At 40.3% G+C, this 18,067-nt stretch overlaps 1 protein-coding gene across 1 annotated transcript; it reads left to right on the forward strand.

Annotated features, from left to right (window-relative positions):
• Window positions 1–9,580: 9,580 nt before the first annotated feature.
• On the forward strand, window positions 9,581–17,114 carry LOC146613382 (meprin A subunit beta-like). The gene is made up of 14 exons (XM_085377816.1): window positions 9,581–9,655; window positions 9,781–9,799; window positions 9,894–9,944; window positions 10,055–10,098; window positions 10,215–10,293; window positions 10,913–11,030; window positions 11,853–12,031; window positions 12,307–12,525; window positions 12,748–12,900; window positions 14,843–15,058; window positions 15,180–15,647; window positions 15,774–15,953; window positions 16,196–16,337; window positions 16,892–17,114. The coding sequence occupies exons 1-14, from the start codon at window positions 9,581–9,583 to the stop codon at window positions 17,112–17,114; spliced, it is 2,166 nt and encodes a 721-aa protein (XP_085233942.1).
• Window positions 17,115–18,067: the final 953 nt, after the last annotated feature.

Raw genomic sequence — 18,067 nt, forward strand, 5'->3', positions numbered from 1 at the left:
GCCTGCAGTTCTACATTGCTATTCTCAGTGACAATAAGAACCTCAAGACTATTAAGCATTGAGTGTACTAGTATATGTTTAAAACTAGAAATCTTTTATCACAAAGCTCGAACTTCACTGAAAAAAAGGGACTGGCCATCTCTTGGATTTATGTAAGCATCTTGCATGTATTTAACACAATTGCCTCATGTTTTAAAGATAAATGTAACTATATAGTGTAAAAACTACATGATATGCAGAAAGGGTGTATTAAATTGTTCATATCATGTTCAGGTGAAGTAAGTCAATAAGATAGCAACGTTAAATCTCGTGAAACCACGCGTGATTTCATCTCGCGGGCTTTGGATCGTGGTTTAAAAAATGCATCCATCTCAGTCAAGTCGAGCAGCCAACTCTACGTTTTTTGGTATGTCTTGATTTTTTGAATTAATATTTACCATATTTCAGCCAAATGTAGTTAAACGTCTAAAGTGCCGCCATGTAACATGCTAAAAAAGAGCCGTTAGCTTATTTGCTGTTTTATCTGTTATCAAAGAATTGGCGCTTTTTCATTTGAATTTGTCTTTGGCACAAGAGCCGTAATATCACATTAAACCTAATTACGAGGCACTCATAACATAATTTGGTTTTCTGTGTGAATAGATTTGTCAACTGACTCTTCAGTTACATTGTGTATTTACTGCACCGTGGTGTTAGTGAGATTTTGGACATTGAACAGCTTTAGCTAATATCATCAGCGGTATTATGCTAGCTTACATCCCTACCCCTCCTGCCCTCACCTGCTGTCCTTTTGTTTTTGTTTTTGTTTTTGTTTTTGTTGATGCACATTGAGAGACCACATCTATTCTGCATTTCACCAGGAGTCAGCTGATGGATTGTGGGTTCAAGGTGTTATGGTAAGAAAGTATATTCTATTTTCGCTTAAGGTTTCTGTAACTTAATTATAATAGGTTTTTTATAATTATTAGGTGCATGCATACTCAAATAGACCACCCTATTAATACAACTGAGAAATCCAAAATCTGCCATAGGTTTAACTTATACCTGTATGTATTGTCAGAAAGGTGATTACTGGACTCACATTAATGCACACTTGAACTAAAATGAGGTTGTAACTTGTGGGTTCTTGGGTTGCAAATCAGAAATAAACATCTTTGGATTTTTTTAATCCCATAAGATCTGGAAACACAGTTTTTATTCAACAAAACATTACTGATTATTAACCAAGCACAGTGCCTGCTGTTATTTCAAAATAATTTTATGTCATTTCAGATGAAATGCAGCATTCCAGTGCATCCCAACCATGCCTTTACAGTCAAGGTTTCTGACGGAGCTGAGTTTCTCTCTGACAGTCTGCTGAAAGTGTTTGCAAAGTGATCGGGGGAACAGGGCACAAAGCTAAAGGATGTAGCTGCCATGATGACAGTAAGAACTTTAAAATTCTTTAACTACAAAGTGTATATGTATTGCATTAGGTCAGTAAAAGATTTTTATGCTGCATCCATTGAAACAGTCAACTATTACCTGTGAGTAATGATTCCACCGAAAGGATGCCATAATTTTCGTCATGCATTTACTGGCCCACTGAGAAAAATTGATCTTTTTAAAAAAATAAATGTTCTGGAAACTATATATCCATAAAGTTGATGTCAAACAGGAACTTTTGATATTGCTTTGTAGATGCTGGTGTTGCATGTTGACTGGTTTAAGTTTTGGTCTGGGATCATTTTCTTCTGTGCTACTGAAAAGTTCACAAATCTCTGTTTTCTTTGTTATAATACTTTAGGATGACATTAATGCTCAAAGGGAGTCTCATCAAAGTGCTCCGCATCTGTGTGAAAGACAATTGCAACATCTTGGTGCAGGAGTTCATGGTGAGTGTTTTATGAGTAGATTGTGGCTTTGCAACATTTAAAAATGCATTTAGTTATCCACTTGATCCTCATTGGACCAGTTAGGACCAGTAGTCCTCTTTAATAATTTGAAGTTCACATGAGGCCTGGTAGTGAACTCAGCCGCCGGCCCTTGAGGCCCCACCCCTGTATTAGGGGTCACATCAGTGTGAAAAAACTTTAAATTTGTCATTCTAGTGAACAAAGGAAAATCCCACCAATATTTACATTAGCTTTTGTTTGAAAAAAAAAAAAGACCAACAGCTAACCAAATTGTGGGGCTGAAAGTCTAAATTCTAACATCTTCTGAGTGACAAAACCTGGATTTCTGATGGGCCGGTGTCTTTCTAACAAAAACTAATGTAAAGCATTTGAAATTATGTTTTTCACCCTCTCTTAGAAACTCTGTTAGACCATGAATGGCAGCATGGCAGGCCACTCTTTGGCTATAGCTATTTACTATGTTGCTTGCATTGGTTTAAATTACTCTAACATTAGAACTGGTAGATTCAAAAGAGATGAGTTTAAAAAGGAATCTTAAAGAAATGTTTTGTGTTTAACCAGGACTTGACTGAGGCCACTGCACAGATTGAGAAAACCACAATGAACATCTGTCTCCAGAGGATGCACCAGGCAATGACTTTTCTGACGTTGGCATCATCATCGAGGGTATAGTAGTTCTTCAAGATCTGGATAACGTGACCTTTGCAGTAGCCATGCTGTTTGGACCTTTTTTATTCCTTCAATATGAGTTACCCATCACAACTCTGCTACACTTTTGAGGTGATTCAAAGGGTGGTAATGGAGTTGGAAGCAACTCAGCTCTCAAGAAAAGCTCACAACTAAGACAAAACTGCTCCTGCAACGAAGCTCACTGTTATGCATGTGAGGTGACCAGCTCTAGGTGAGAAGACATTTAAATCTCACACTTGTTCTGCTGCATTTTTGAAGCTCAATTCCAGGAACAGATCGCAGGGTTCATTTTTATATACACTGCAACTGCCATGAGGACGAGCCGTTTTTTTGTTGTTGTTGTTGTTTGTTTTTCCTTTTGCTCTGTACAAGTTCTCTGTCTGTTTGGCAGCATTTTTAAATTTCTCTTTGTATTTTTTCTTTCTTTTACTAGTGAAGAGATGTAGCATGAACAGTTATGCAGTCTAAATATCCCATATGGGCCGTGTGAAATGGTATTTTCAGTTTCATTCAGTTGAAGTAAGGAGCGTTGAATATTTCTAAGTGTGCTGTTTTGAACCAAGATGTCACAGTATGATCAGTGCCGTAATTTTTGACAGTCACTGTATCAATGTTATTTTTGCATCTCTTGAATAAAGGTTTTGACCTGCAAGTGCTAATTTCTTTAGTTATTGGGGTAAAATGGGTAGTGTTAATAGGAAGGTGTTTGCCAATTCAGTAACCTAATTTAATGTTAATGGAAACTAACATTACCTCAAATTGTTTAGTTATAATTGTTGTTTAACTGAATCTTGACGTTAGAGGCCTTAAATAGAATGTTTTGTATTGTTCTTTCCCAACATTTTTCAAAAGAAAGAGTCTAATTTCTTTGCTGTGATTGATTCCAGAGAACACGGAAGAACTGACATTATTTAACTGTTGGTTTATATAGATTCAGTAGTGGAGTAATGTCAGTTTAATTCTTTACCTACTGTCAATGCAGTGAAATTAGACATTTTGTTTTGAAAGGTTACTGGTGGATGCCAGCAACCATCTTGGAAGAGAACAATATAATCTGTTATAAGGCCTCCATTTGAAAATTGTGTATTTGATACTAGAATATAATAGCAAAATGTAATTTGAAGATAACATGTAGTATTTAAGTGACCAAGTAGTATTGGGTAAAAGTTATTGAATGGTGTTGGGATAAAGTGAGAAAATTGTGAAGGATTAAAATATTTCAAGAGCTCAAATTACTTCATCAAAACATGTTTAAGTCACATTTTATCAACACAAATTGCACAGGTTTATTGAACATGAATAAATTGTGTTAATTTAACTCAATTGTTTAAGTTGCTGCCAAAGCAAAACATCTGTGTGCAACAAATGTCCACCATTGAATTAAGTAAATCCAACAACATATTTTTTTCAGTGTTTTGTGTGGCCCAAAAACTTATTTCATGCTGCCACCAAACAGTACCGGACTTTGTGCCCCCATTCTGGTGTCGGATCACACATTCAAAATCACCCCTGGATCAACTCGCTCAACTGGACGACGAAAAAGAGACACAGACAACGTACAACCCCACGACTCGATATGGGGCAGTGACCTAAATGGTAAATGGCCTGTATTTATATAGCGCTTTTCTAGTCCCTAAGGACCCCAAAGCGCTTTACATATCCAGTCATCCACCCATTCACACACTGGTGATGGCAAGCTACATTGTAGCCACAGCCACCCTGGGGCGCACTGACAGAGGCGAGGCTGCCGGACACTGGCGCCACCAGGCCCTCTGACCACCACCAGTAGGCAACAGGTGAAGTGTCTTGCCCAAGGACACAACGACCGAGACTGTCCAAGCTGGGGCTCGAACCGGCAACCTTCCGATTACAAGGCGAACTCCCAACTCTTGAGCCACGATCGCCCTACCACAAGAGTTCAAGTTATGGACTACTGGACAGAAAGTCCTGCACTCACTGTTCCCATGGGTCGGAAATGGAAAAAACATGCTAAGAATTGAGACTCTTGACTACCGATTTGGACTTTTCCTGAACAGCTCAACAAAGATAAACAAGGCTCAGAATGAGGAAATCGACGTGATCAGAATAGAGGTCATGCAACACAGAGTCGCCCTGGACATGATTCTGGCTGAGAGAGGGGGCCTCTGTGTCTTATTCAACCCCACTTGTTGCACTTATATCCCGGACAACGTACACTCCTTGACCATGACCACCGCCCTAGACAAGTTACGACAACTGAGTAATGCACAGCAACAAGACTATGTCACGAACACAGAGGACTGGCTGACCTGGCTGCTGAGCGGCAGCTGGAAGACCCTCGTGATCAAAGGACTTGTCTTGATAGGAGTTCTTCTTTTATTGCTTTGCATGTTCTCAACTTGCATTTTACCCTGTATAAGATCAATGATTGACAAAATGGTACAGGCCACAGTAATCACCTATGTTGGACTGCCACAAGAAGATGAACCGGACGAAGAGGATTTAGTATAGGAAAACACATACACATACTGAATGATGCTACAATTGAAAATGTTATAAGCAAGTGATTGTTGGCTGATAATAAATTATGATTAAGTGTAAAATATTAACTTCAGTGAAATATAAGTGAAATATATTAACATCAGGAGGGAATGTCATGGAGTTTTTACTGTTTTATTTGATTATGCTTCAAATGTTATGTTATGCTTATGTTCACATATTTCACCAGACACAGCTTTCTGCAGAAACAGGAAGCTGACCCTGTGACTTTTACTGAAAGAGATTAGCACACACACACACACGAACTTAGTGACACATACACCCACACACACATTAAAGGAAACTGCTATGCTTGTCCCACCCTGCTTCTGCTATAAAAATAAACGAATACTGCAGCTAGGTGTGATTACTCTCTGAGTTTCACCCGTGCCGCACGTTATCAGTATCAAGTGTCTCAGTGTCGTTTATTCACCTGACTGTTTGTTAACTGTAAATCTCTGACAAATGGCAAAGCATGTTAGAAATAAATGTTTTTTTTCCTTTGTTTTCTTATGTTTGTGGGTGTGCGTATGTGCATGTGTATGTATATGTGTGTGTATTTTATCCATCAATTTATCACCCATCCATTTTCCACTTATCCGGGGCCAGTTCACAGGGGCAGCAGCCCAAGCAGTGAAGCCCAGTCCTCTGTCTCCCCAGCCACCTCCTCCAGTTTGTCTGGGGGAACAGGCCAGCCACCCTTCGCAGAAAGCTCATTTCTGAGCTTGTATCCGCAATCTCATTCTTTCTGTCACTACCTAGAGCTCATGACCATAGGTAAGGGTAGGGACGTAGATAGACTGCTAAATCGAAAGCTTCGCTTTTACACTCAATACTCTCTTCACCACAACAGACAGGGACAACGTCCATATCTCTGCAGCTGCAACATCAATCCGTCTGTGGATCTCTTGGTCCCCTCTTCCTTCGCTCGTGAACAAGACCCTGAGATACTTAAACTCCTCAACTCGGGGCAATACCTTCTTCCTGACACGGAGTGGGCAGTCCACCCTTTTCAAGCTGAGGACCAACTGGCCCCAGACTTGGAAGTGCTAATTCACTTGGCTGCAAACCGCTCACGTGCAAGCTGGAGGCCAACACCCAATGAAGCAAACAGAACCACATCATCTGCAAAAAGCAGAGACGATGTCCTGAGACCACCCAAGTGGAAACATTTTGCAACTGAACAGAAACGGTGGCAAAGGGCAGCCTTGGCAAAGCCCATCACCCACTGGGAATGAGTCCGACTTATTGCCAGCTATGTGGATCAAGCTCTTGCAACAATTGTATAGGGCTTTGGAGCGTGATGTCACGGGGGTGGGCGTGGAAAGGATTTTGGCCCGATCCGCCATTTTGGGGGTCTAGCGCAAGTGAAAAGGGAGCGAAGTCACACACAACAGCCATGGTTCGTATTTGCTGTGTGGTCGGTTGCAATGTTCGATCGCACGACCGGCAAGAGAATAAGCTTGAAAAGGGTTTATCTTTTCATTCTTTCCCAACCTGGAAGCAACATGAGGCAGCTCGTGTATCGATGTTACCAAACGAAGGCGTCTAGTCTGGATAGCAGCTGTGAGACGAGCTGATATCCAGTTCTCTTCCATCTTCAAATATCTGTTGGTGCTCCTGACATTTTCATTCCGGTAAGTTCTAAATATGTTCATATCACTCTTTATAGCCTATTAGTTTTATTTTCGATGCGCTCTGAGCTCATAGCAAATTAGAACAAACATCCTACTGAGTGATTTTGCAGAACTACCTTCTATTTATAGAGTTGCTAATTATTTGGCATTATTGCAGCAAACCAGCCCATGAAATGGATGAAACATCGTGACTGGGTTCCAGCACTACACAAGGGACCTGCTTCAAACATACCACCATGCCAATCAGATTACTTCTTCCATGTGAGGGTGAAGAGGTGACCCTCCTGGATAAGATGGTGAAGGTTTGCTGCGTTTGTTGAACAGTGTGATAATAAAACCAGGGAAAAATGAAACCTGCTCCTGTTAAATATTCTTAAGTATTGTGCTGTTAAAATTGCTGTATTTTTTCAAAAGATACAGTAAATAAAGTAATGTTAGTAGTGGGTGATATCATGTAAACACTCATGATTTGGTGTAAACATTTTGTCATTTGTAAACTGTAAATGACATGGATTCTACACTGTAACTGATGTGATGTTCTATAAGGTGGTTTTAATAAAAAAAAAAAAAACAGGCAAAAATTTGTTTGTTTATTCAACTTTTGAACAGTGGTACTCAGTCAGTATATATTCAGTAAATGCAAATTATTTACACAGCAGTGCACTACAGGCATAAATCTAGACCCCTAGATAAAACATTATGGGTCATTCCCACAACCCACAGCTTTACTGTGTTCCAGCAAAGTATCCAATAGCAGTGACAACTCCTCCACAGTAGCAGGTGGGATTTTTCTGTTATGAGGACGGCTCCTTTTACCTGTCACTACAGATGGTCTGTTTATGTTTTGATTGAGAGCCTTTTTTTGGGCAGCTGAAGAGGAGAAGTCTATCTTATGGCCAACCTCTGGCTGTATCTTGGTCATATTACCCAGCAAAACCCAGTATGCAGGTTCATCTGTAACAGTCCTTGTGCCACAGATCAACACTGTTGCTTCGAAATTAGACAGAAGAGCAGCGACGTGGGTGCAGGGCTCTGCGACTCCGGCCATACAGCTGCAGTGGGCGACTTCAACCTCCCCTGTGATGCTCACAGTGACCCATGGCTGCAATGCTGGTTCATTCAGTCTTTGAGAGTGCAGGACCTGAAACACACACAGACAAAGTTCATTTAAAGACAAGAACTATGAGCCAAGGCCGACGTAAATGTGTTTTATCTACTTTATCATAAATGTAACAAAGTGTTTAGAAAGTTTGCACATACATGTCATTTTTCATTTCTTTATGTGTCCATCTATAGAACGCTGCATGTTATAGTGTAAATCTGCCTGTTCTCTGTCAGAAACCTGCCTGCAGAAAATGAACCTAAAGTATGTAATGCAAGGATGTCATCACTTTAGAGATGGAGAAAGCATAAAGTGACAATTATGAATCACTTAGTATGATAAGGAGATTCTGCAGGTCATTAATCAATGTATAAAACTAAAATAAAATGTATTTTTAGTGACACAGGATACAAACATGGAAGCAAGATGTATAATTAGAATTATTTATAATAAATATGAATAAATCATTGCAATTTCTTTAACCATAAAGAACAACAAACCTTCAGGACAGTGTCTCATCAATGCACTGAACTCACTATGTTATCCCTCTAACAGCCTCCACATGTTCTCACTGTAATTTCCCCTCATGAATGAATTTATGCTGCACTAATGTGAATGTTTGCAGGGAAATCAAACGCATTCACTCGCAGTACTCAAGCTGACTTACCTTTGTTTGAATGACGACTTGTACGCGCTGACTCCACAGACAAGGTCAGGCTATGTCAGTAGCGGTTGGTCTTCAGGGTTTCTACTCCACGGCCGTATGTCATACGGGTCCACATTTCCAATGCACGCTCTTTTCTGCAAGTACCGCTGCTTCGCCTCTGGACGCAATCGGTCTCTATACAGTTCATTCTCTTTTGAGAGGCTCTTAAGCATCTTTCTTGTAGTCGTCGTTCCAACACAGTGTGTTTGTGTTGATTCGTAGACCCCGAAAATGGCGCTGCGCTCCCATAATGCATTGCGGCGTGACGTCAACTCCAAAGCCCTTATGGCTCGTAACAACAGGCCAGAGCGCCTATACTCCCCGGAGCAGCTCCCACAGAATACTCTTAGGGACACGACTGAATGCATTCTCTAAGTCCACAAAACACAAGTAGAGTGGTTGGGTGAACTCCCATGTATCCACAAATATTTTCGAGAGGGTAAAGAGCTGGTCCGGTGTTCCACAACCGGGACGAAAGCTGCATTGTTCCTCCTGTATCCATCCCAGGGAGCCTGCCACCAAGGAGTTGCTTAACTGCGCTGTGACCTTGCCCTCTGTAATGCATGAGTCAGAACACTTGTCTTCCCACTGGCACGTCTTCCTCTATAGAAGACGTGTCAGTGGAATTAAGGAGGTCTTCAAAGTATTCCTTCTATCACCCAACAATATCCTCAGTTGAAGTCAGCAGCACTCCACAGTGTTGCTGACTTTAATGCAGTGTAGATAGAAATCGATAATAACAGTACATGTCCTGAAAACAGAAATGTACACATAGATCAGGAGGTTGCTATCAATTTCAACATGTCTTATATCAGGCCTGCTACTTGCAAATGTGCAAAGATTTATTGGCTGATAACAGAGTGGATTGAAGTTGTCGTTTAACTTGAGCCCATTATAGCTCTGTCAGTTATTGACTTGTGAACGCATTTTATTTCTCCACCCCAAATGCACTTTTCTGATTTCTTCTTCCTGAATGCCCGTCAGAGCTCAGTAGGTCTTATTTGGACACTCTTGTAGAGGGAGATTCTATGGCATGGCAGGAAGGGAACCTACAGGTGTGCTCATCCTTTACACTGCATGCCTCCTTTGTGGTACCACACTCTGCTTGGTGAGAAATTGTCATTTTGTTTAGTTTTTATTATCAGAAGTGGTCTTAGGAGAACTTGAAAGTTGACTTTTATACACTTGAAAATCAATAACCAGTATTCCTTTTTCATTTATTTTAATATTTAGCCAGCAGCAAAATTATTAGGTAAGTTTTTTTCTCAAACAAGCAAAGGCTACTTTAACTGTTTTTGTTACTTTTTTACTAATTTTCATGTTAAATTACTACTTTGATTTTACAGTCTATGATGTGGACGGTGGACGGGACCTTGACATTTTTGATATCAATGAAGGTATTTTAGAAAAGAAACAGAAAAAAAAAACCCAGAAGAAAATGTTCTCTTTTTCTTCCAAATTCCAAATTCAGTTCTCTTAAACTTTCTTTGTGCTTTAATCTGATCAGAGGCAGGGTTGAACCTTGCAGAAGGGGACATAGTTCTTGATGAGGTAACTTAATTGAACTTCTTTCCCCAACAACACAAATTAATGGATTGGATTAAAGTTCAACAATGGCTCAATATTTTGTTCTTTTGTTTGTGGTTTGTTCTTTGTGGCTGTGGCAGAAGCAACCCCGAAATTCTATAATAGGGGAAGAGTACAGGTGGCCAAAGACAATCCCATACTACATGCAAGATGACTTGGGTAAAAGCGAGCTTGTTTTTTTTTCCTTTTGTTTGTTTGGGGGTTTTTCTTTACAATTTGAAATTATTTAGCTTCATACTTAAGCCTCTACAGTACAGTATATTTGCATATACAGTCATGTGGCATAAATAAAGCAAAATAAATGAGAAAATGTGCATTATTTTTATTAGCTCTGTGTTTACAAGTATTTAATGTTTTAATTTTAATTTTAAAATGAATCTTGTTCCTGTTATTTGTTTTCAAGCACTTGAAAAAAAAAATACATAATCTTTTCAGATTATGTATTATTTTATTACTTAACAAGCCAATGGGATCTGAAGCAGTTAAAAATAAAGTAAAATAGAATAAAGAATAAAATCTTTTTGACTAAATGCAATGTTATTAATGGCTTTTGGAAACAATATTAATGATAAAAATTTAGATTAAAAAAACCAAATGTCATAAATTGGATATTTAAACACATTTTATTATCAATATTTTTGTGCTTTCACAAAAATATATGGGTATGGGTGTCATCTGTAATCATAACTCAGCAGGAGCTTACAGTTGTTCTTAAAAAAAGGTACCGTAAAGAACTTTTTTCAACTATAATAAAACTGATTTTTCATTTTGTACACAGAGATCAATGCAAAAGGTATGATTCTCAAGGCCTTTGAGCAGTACCGGCTCAAGACCTGCATCGACTTTAAGCCATGGAGTGGAGAAGCAAACTACATTTCTGTCTTTAAAGGGGATGGGTAAGGCAAGAAGAACGTATTCTTCTAAAATCTCTTTTTAGATGGATTATATACACTCATTGGACACTCAATTAAGTATACGTTGCTTGTACCATGTTGGTTCCCCTTTGCCCTTCAGTAGTGCCTTGATTTTTTATTGCATAGATTCAATAAGGTTCTATTCCTGGCTTTCTAAGTGCAATATCAGAAATCAAGACTCATCATACCAGCCAATGTTTTGCCTAGTTTTTTCTATTTTCATGTTCTCTACTGAAAGCAGCAGTACTCGGCGTGCTACTGCTGTAGCTCCTCTGCTTAAAAGTTCAACATGTTGTCAATTCAGAGATAATTTGATTGTTTAACTGAGTGACCATTGCCTTTCTCTCAAGTCGAACACGTCGGGCCATTATCTTCTGACCTCTGACATCATGGAGGCATTTTTTGCCAATCACTGGGTATTTCTCTTTTCTGGATACCTCTCTCTAAACTCTAGAGATGGTTGTGTGGGAAAATCCCAGTAGATCAGCAGTTTCTGGAACACTCATACCAGCCCATCCGGCACCAACTACCACAGAACACTCAAAATCATTTAAATTACTTTTCTACCTTATCCGAATGTTTAGTTCAACTTCAGCTGGTTGACTTGACCATGCATAACTGCACTGAGTTAATACCATTTGATTGGCTGATTAGATATTTGCATTAAGAAGCAGATGATTAGATGTACCTAACAGAGAGGCCAGTGAGTGTATTTATTCTGTACTTTTACTACAGAAAAGTATTGGCAAGAAGACACTGGGAGTTTATCTGATCTTCACAAAAGCCTCATTTTCTTTCCATAAGCTGTTTCTCCTCTGTTGGCAACCGGCATGTTGGGAAGCAGAGACTGTCTATAGGAACAAACTGTGACCACATTGCCACCATTGAACATGAGTTCCTTCATGCGCTGGGTTTCTGGCACGAGCAGTCCAGGGCAGACCGTGATGATTATGTCGAAATCATGTGGGACCGCATTACAGAGGGTATTGTTACTGTTATTCATCCAACCAAACTACAGTGTTTAAACACTGGCTGTTCATCCTCTCATAAAGTTTTATCTCTTTATGTGGTGATTTCTTCATGACGTACCTGTTTATCCAAGTATTGTTATATGAGTACTTTTATAAGTCAGCAGTCTCTGACACCTGTTGATAAGCAGCATTTATGGTCCAAGTCATATGAATCATACAATAATAAGTAATGCAATGTCACAATGGATGAAACTGCAATGGCGCCTTTATGTATGTCCAATTTGCAGGTAAAGGACACAATTTTAACACCTATGATGACACCACCTCCAGCTCTTTGGGCGTCCCCTACGACTACAGCTCCATGATGCACTACAGTAAAACTGCTTTTAAGAACGGCATGGAGCCCACCATTGTCACCAAGATCCCTGCTTTCAGTGACATCATTGGCCAGCGTATGGAGTTCAGCGACAGTGACCTGCTCAAGCTGAACCGCCTCTATAACTGCAGTAAGATTCAGCAGTCAGTGCACAAGTACTATTTTATTTTCTCCATTATAAAAGTCAACTTGTCCTGCACCTGCAGTACTGATCTGTTCAACTTCATGTTTTGTTACATTCATCAATAATGATGTTCATGACATGGCTTGTCCCTTGATTTTTTTTATAGTTTATTGCGGTTCAAAGTGCTGCAACACTTGTTTATGTGTGTTTATGAAATCTGCTCTGCAGCTCAAGGTTCCACCTTTCTGGACTCGTGCGACTTTGAACATGAAAACATCTGTGGTATGATACAGGGACAAGGGGATCAGGCAGATTGGGACAGGGTTACAACAGCTACTGGAGGGCCTGACACTGATTACTCCAACATGGGCAAATGCACTGGTGAGAACAATCTACTATGAAATGTATGAAAGGATAGGTTCATATTTTTACAATTCTTTCTTAAAACAATGTTCAGATACTTCTTAGTGTACCAAAATCTCCTCTGCATAGAACATTTGAAAAAATATCTTCATAGGAACATGTGAACATATTTAGTGTGGTCTCTTGTTTATGAGATCACACTAAACATTTTTTATGACAGACTTGTAAAATGTGAAACTAGTCTATGTTTCAGTTTTACAGTGGCTTGCAAAAGTATTCGGCCCCCTTGAACTTTTCCATGTTTTGTCACATTACAGCCACAAACATGAATCAATTTTATTGGAATTCCACGTGAAAGACCAACACAAAGTGGTGTACAGGTGAGAAGTGGAACGGAAATCATACATGATTCCAAACATTTTTTACAAATAAATAACTGAAAAGTGGGGTGTGCGTAATTATTCAGCCCCCTGAGTCAATACTTTGTAGAACCACCTTTTGCTGCAATTACAGCTGCCAGTCTTTTAGGGTCTGTCTCTACCAACTTTGCACATCTAGAGACTGAAATTCTTGCCTCTTCTTTGCAAAACAGCTCCAGCTCAGTCAGATTAGATGGACAGCGTTTGTGAACAGCAGTTTTCAGATCTTGCCACAGATTCTCGATTGGATTTAGATCTGGACTTTGACTGGGCCATTCTAACACATGGACATGTTTTGTTTTAAACCATTCCATTGTTGCCTGGCTTTATGTTTAGGGTCGTTGTCCTGCTGGAAGGCGAACCTCCGCCCCAGTCTCAAGTCTTTTGCAGACTCCAAGAGGTTTTCTTCCAAGATTGCCCTGTATTTGGCTCCATCCATCTTCCCATCAACTCTGACCAGCTTCCCTGTCCCTGCTGAAGAGAAGCACCCCCAGAGCATGATGCTGCCACCACCATATTTGACAGTGGGGATGGTGTGTTCAGAGTGATGTGCAGTGTTAGTTTTCCGCCACACATAGCATTTTGCATTTTGGACAAAAAGTTCCATTTTGGTCTCATCTGACCAGAGCACCTTCTTCCACATGTTTGCTGTGTCCCCCCACATGGCTTGTGGCAAACTGCAAACGGGACTTCATATGGTTTTCTGTTAACAATGGCTTTCTTCTTGCCACTCTTCCATAAAGGCCAACTTTGTGCAGTGCATGACTAATAGTTGTCCTATGGACAGATTCCTCCACCTGAGCTGTAGATCTCTGCAGCTCGTCCAGAGTCACCATGGGCCTCTTGGCTGCATTTCTGATCAGCGCTCTCCTTGTTCGTCCTGTGAGTTTAGGTGGACGGCCTTGTCTTGGTAGGTTTACAGTTGTGCCATACTCCTTCTATTTCTGAATGATCACTTGAACAGTGCTCCGTGGGATGTTCAAGGCTTGGGAAATCTTTTTGTAGCCTAAGCCTGCTTTAAATTTCTCAATAACTTTATCCCTGACCTGTCTGGTGTGTTCTTTGGACTTCATGGTGTTGTTGCTCCCAATATTCTCTTAGACAACCTCTGAGGCCGTCACAGAGCAGCTGTATTTGTACTGACATTAGATTACACACAGGTGCACTCTGTTTAGTCATTAGCACTCATCAGGCAATGTCTATGGGCGACTGACTGCACTCAGACCAAAGGGGGCTGAATAATTACGCACACCCCACTTTGCAGTTATTTATTTGTAAAAAATGTTTGGAATCATGTATGATTTTCATTCCACTTCTCATGTGTACACCACTTTGTGTTGGTCTTTCACATGGAATTCCAATAAAATTGATTCATGTTTGTGGCTGTAATGTGACAAAATGTGGGAAAGTTCAAGGGGGCCGAATACTTTTGCAAGCCACTGTAGCTTTGGATTGGCTTGAGTACTCTTATGTCTTATTATCCACTGTGCAAACATGCTTAGATACCGAACCTATTAATGAAGTGAAACTTATATCTTTAGGCTCTGGGTATTTTATGCACTTCAGCACCGGCAGAGCCAATACTGGGGACAAAGCTCTGCTGGAAAGTAGATTGCTTTACCCCAAAAGAGGCTACCAATGTCTGCAGTTCTTCTATTACAACAGTGCTGGGCCCAGTGACACACTGAAGGTCTATGTCAGAGAGTATGACAAAGCTAACCCCAATGGAAGTCTGCGCCTTATAAAGACCATAGAAGGTGACATTTTTGGAAATCTTACTTCTGTTCACAATCTACTGTCAGAATATTGCTTGAAATATCAGGTTTGTACACTTGCTTTTTAATACATTCAATGCATTTACCTCATGTGCCATAACAGGGTCCCCTCAGGAGCTTTGGCAACTGCACCACGTCAGTCTAGATGCTAAAATGAAATTCCGCGTAGTCTTTGAAGGGACCAAAGTGGAAGCTGGGCCCCCATCAGGTGGACAGTCTTTGGATGACATCAACGTTTCAGAGACCACCTGCCCAGAATTTATTTGGAGAGTTAAAAACTTCAGTCATGTTATGGAAAACACCCCAATAAACACACCTATATTTAGCCCCCTATTCACCTCTAAAGAGGGTTATACCTTCCAAATGATGCTTTACCCCAGCGGTAGAGAGGGCTACCAGGGGCAGTTGTCAGCCTATGCTCATCTGGTGGCCCGTGAAGGGGACACAGGACAGATATGGCCATGTCCTTGGAAACAGATAACCATGATGCTAATGGACCAGCATCCACATATTCAAAAGCGCATGTCCAACCAGCGCAGCATCACCACTGACCCCAACATGAAGGCAGCAGGTGCAGTCATTTTAACTTTTTTCAAAAAGAGTCACAGAAATTGTTTGCAAATTACAAACAAATCATGAAATCATGGCTTTTTGCTGTATTACAATTTTTGCACTCTTTTAATATTCTTTTTAACAGGCTCTGATGAATTTTTCTGGGATGATCCTCGTAAGGTCGGCGTTGAGGTCACAGATACAGACGGATCAAAGTATTTCCGAGGGCCAGGCTATGGAACTGCAGCGTATCTCACCCATCTCAGAGCTAAAAGCAGAGATTTTATCAAGGGAGGAGATGCCATCTTCCACCTCACCATGGAGGGTAAAAGCACCAGATATACAAGATGCATTTTAATTTTGTAAATGTACCATTTTTTTGTAAATCCGAACATATTCTGTAATGCTAATTCGGCAAGCCGCACAAGTAGGACTATGTAATTCGGCATACATGATCACATCTAGGATTTATTAACCCTCAGGTCAGGTCACAGCAGGTAATCCAAACAATTAGCTCTTTCACGTGGGTTTCTTTAACCTGCTGTCTCATTTGCTCCTCTTCTTCAGATGTGTCCCATTTAACTGTGAGCCAGCCCCTGCCTCCTACAACTTCACAGCCTGTCACCATCACACCTTCTGAAGTTTGCTACAATGTGCAATGCCAGAATGGCGGTGTCTGTGTCGTGGATGAAGGCAAACCTGCTTGCAGGTGAGCACTTTTGATGTCATCCACTATGCTAACTTCACGGCATTTACCAAAAAATGGACGTTAACACACTTTAATATTATATCAATGTGTTGTCCATTTTTGGCAACAGTTGAACACTTGTTTTAAGTGCACCTATTTAGAAAAAAGATTGAGAGGTGCTACTGAACCTCTCATATTGTGTTTTATATCACTGTGAACTAATTATGTCCTGTCAGCAAGCACATTAAGTGTGTCAAGCACTTGATTAGTTTGGACAGTCAAACAACCTGTTACACATCGGTCGGGGGTTCGATTCCCCTGAACAGCTACCCTGAGGTACCCCTGAGCAAGGTACCGTCCCTACACACTGCTCCCCGGGCGCCCAATGGCTGCCCACTGCTTCACTGAGTGAATGGGTTAAATGCAGAGAGGGATTTTCCCCACGGGGACCAATAAAGTACACTTTCTTTCTTTCTCTAATTTCCACCATCACGATCAGCTACGTGGTGAATGCTGGGTAAACCTTCAAGTATGTTTTCTGTCTCTCATGTTCATCCTTTTCCTCTGGTGTCCAGGTGTGACGTGGGTGACGACTGGTGGTACTACGGGGACAGATGTCAGCACAGAGGGTCCAACAGTGACAAAACCACCCTTGCACTTGCCTCTTCTCTATCTGTACTGGCAGTAATGTTGGTAGTTACAGTAGTCAGTGTCATCTGCGTGAAGAAAAAGTATAAAAAACGCACGAATAATAATAATAATAATAACGCCGTCATCCTGAACTCACATGCTAGTTAGAGACTTCAAGAGGCAGACCCTGAACTTCACAATGACAACTTGGTGAACAGAAGAACACAGCAAAAACAAATAGTTGAAAATGTTTAAAAAAAAATTTCCCTGCTAAATACTGTAAAAAACAAGGCTTTTGATGATATAGAAATAAGACTTTTGTATTCTGTACTGGATCAAAATATTACATTAGACTGCCCCTTACTGGTCATTCAGTGGAAACACAGCAGAGCGATGCATCATTATTAGTGTATCAAAAAAATTAATAAAAAATCATGATAACCTGATTTTATGTATGAATTCATTTGTTAAAAAACAGTCCTAGACAACATGAAGTATATTCACAAATTTAAAATTTATTATACCAAAGACAGGAACATTTGTGTTGTTTCTTTTCCATGTGGATATATTTGTTTGTATTACTGAACTTGACACAGTCATGCCGGTGATAACAGTTACTGTAGGAGGGAGGTGGGACTAATATTAACCAAGTGTCTGTGTATGTGTGCTTGTATGCATGTCATGTCTGCATGGGTGTGTGTGTGCATGCAAAGATCGGTCTATTAGTGTTCAGTAGATGCAGTGATGACTACAAGACATCACAGTTGGAGTGGGGCAAACCAGAGCCACTTAGTGTAGTTATACTGCATGGAATGTTGGGTTTTCTGACCTGCTACTGCACATTTACATTTGTGTGTCTGTGTGTGTGTGTGTGTGTGTGTATGTGTGTGTGTGGGCTTACACTGTAAGATAAAGGGGAAAGGGAGGGTGACACCTCCATAACTGCAAACAAACGCATCCTCCCCGCCACTAAAACCTTCACCGACATACAGTTCCTTTAAAAGCCTCAGTATACAACATTTCTCTTATTTACAATCATTGGAGAAAAAAAATCACCATTTCTCTCAGAGAAGATTAGTAAAAGTGACTGAGTCACCATAAAGAGTATGCAACTCCTAGGA

The sequence above is a fragment of the Diplotaxodon limnothrissa genome, linkage group LG18 (genome assembly GCF_057381915.1).
Source record: "Diplotaxodon limnothrissa isolate DT_005_m linkage group LG18, D_limnothrissa_male_GT1.1, whole genome shotgun sequence".
Taxonomy (NCBI): Eukaryota; Metazoa; Chordata; class Actinopteri; order Cichliformes; family Cichlidae; genus Diplotaxodon; species Diplotaxodon limnothrissa.

Bases quoted from the DNA above. Each gene is read 5' to 3' on its own strand.
- LOC146613382 (XM_085377816.1), top strand. From the start codon at position 9,581: ATGGCAGGAAGGGAACCTACAGGTGTGCTCATCCTTTACACTGCATGC. The intron at 10,099-10,214 runs GTAACTTAATTG...TGGCTGTGGCAG, and splicing joins GGGACATAGTTCTTGATGAG to AAGCAACCCCGAAATTCTAT. The intron at 15,059-15,179 runs GTGACATTTTTG...GTGCCATAACAG, and splicing joins CCTTATAAAGACCATAGAAG to GGTCCCCTCAGGAGCTTTGG.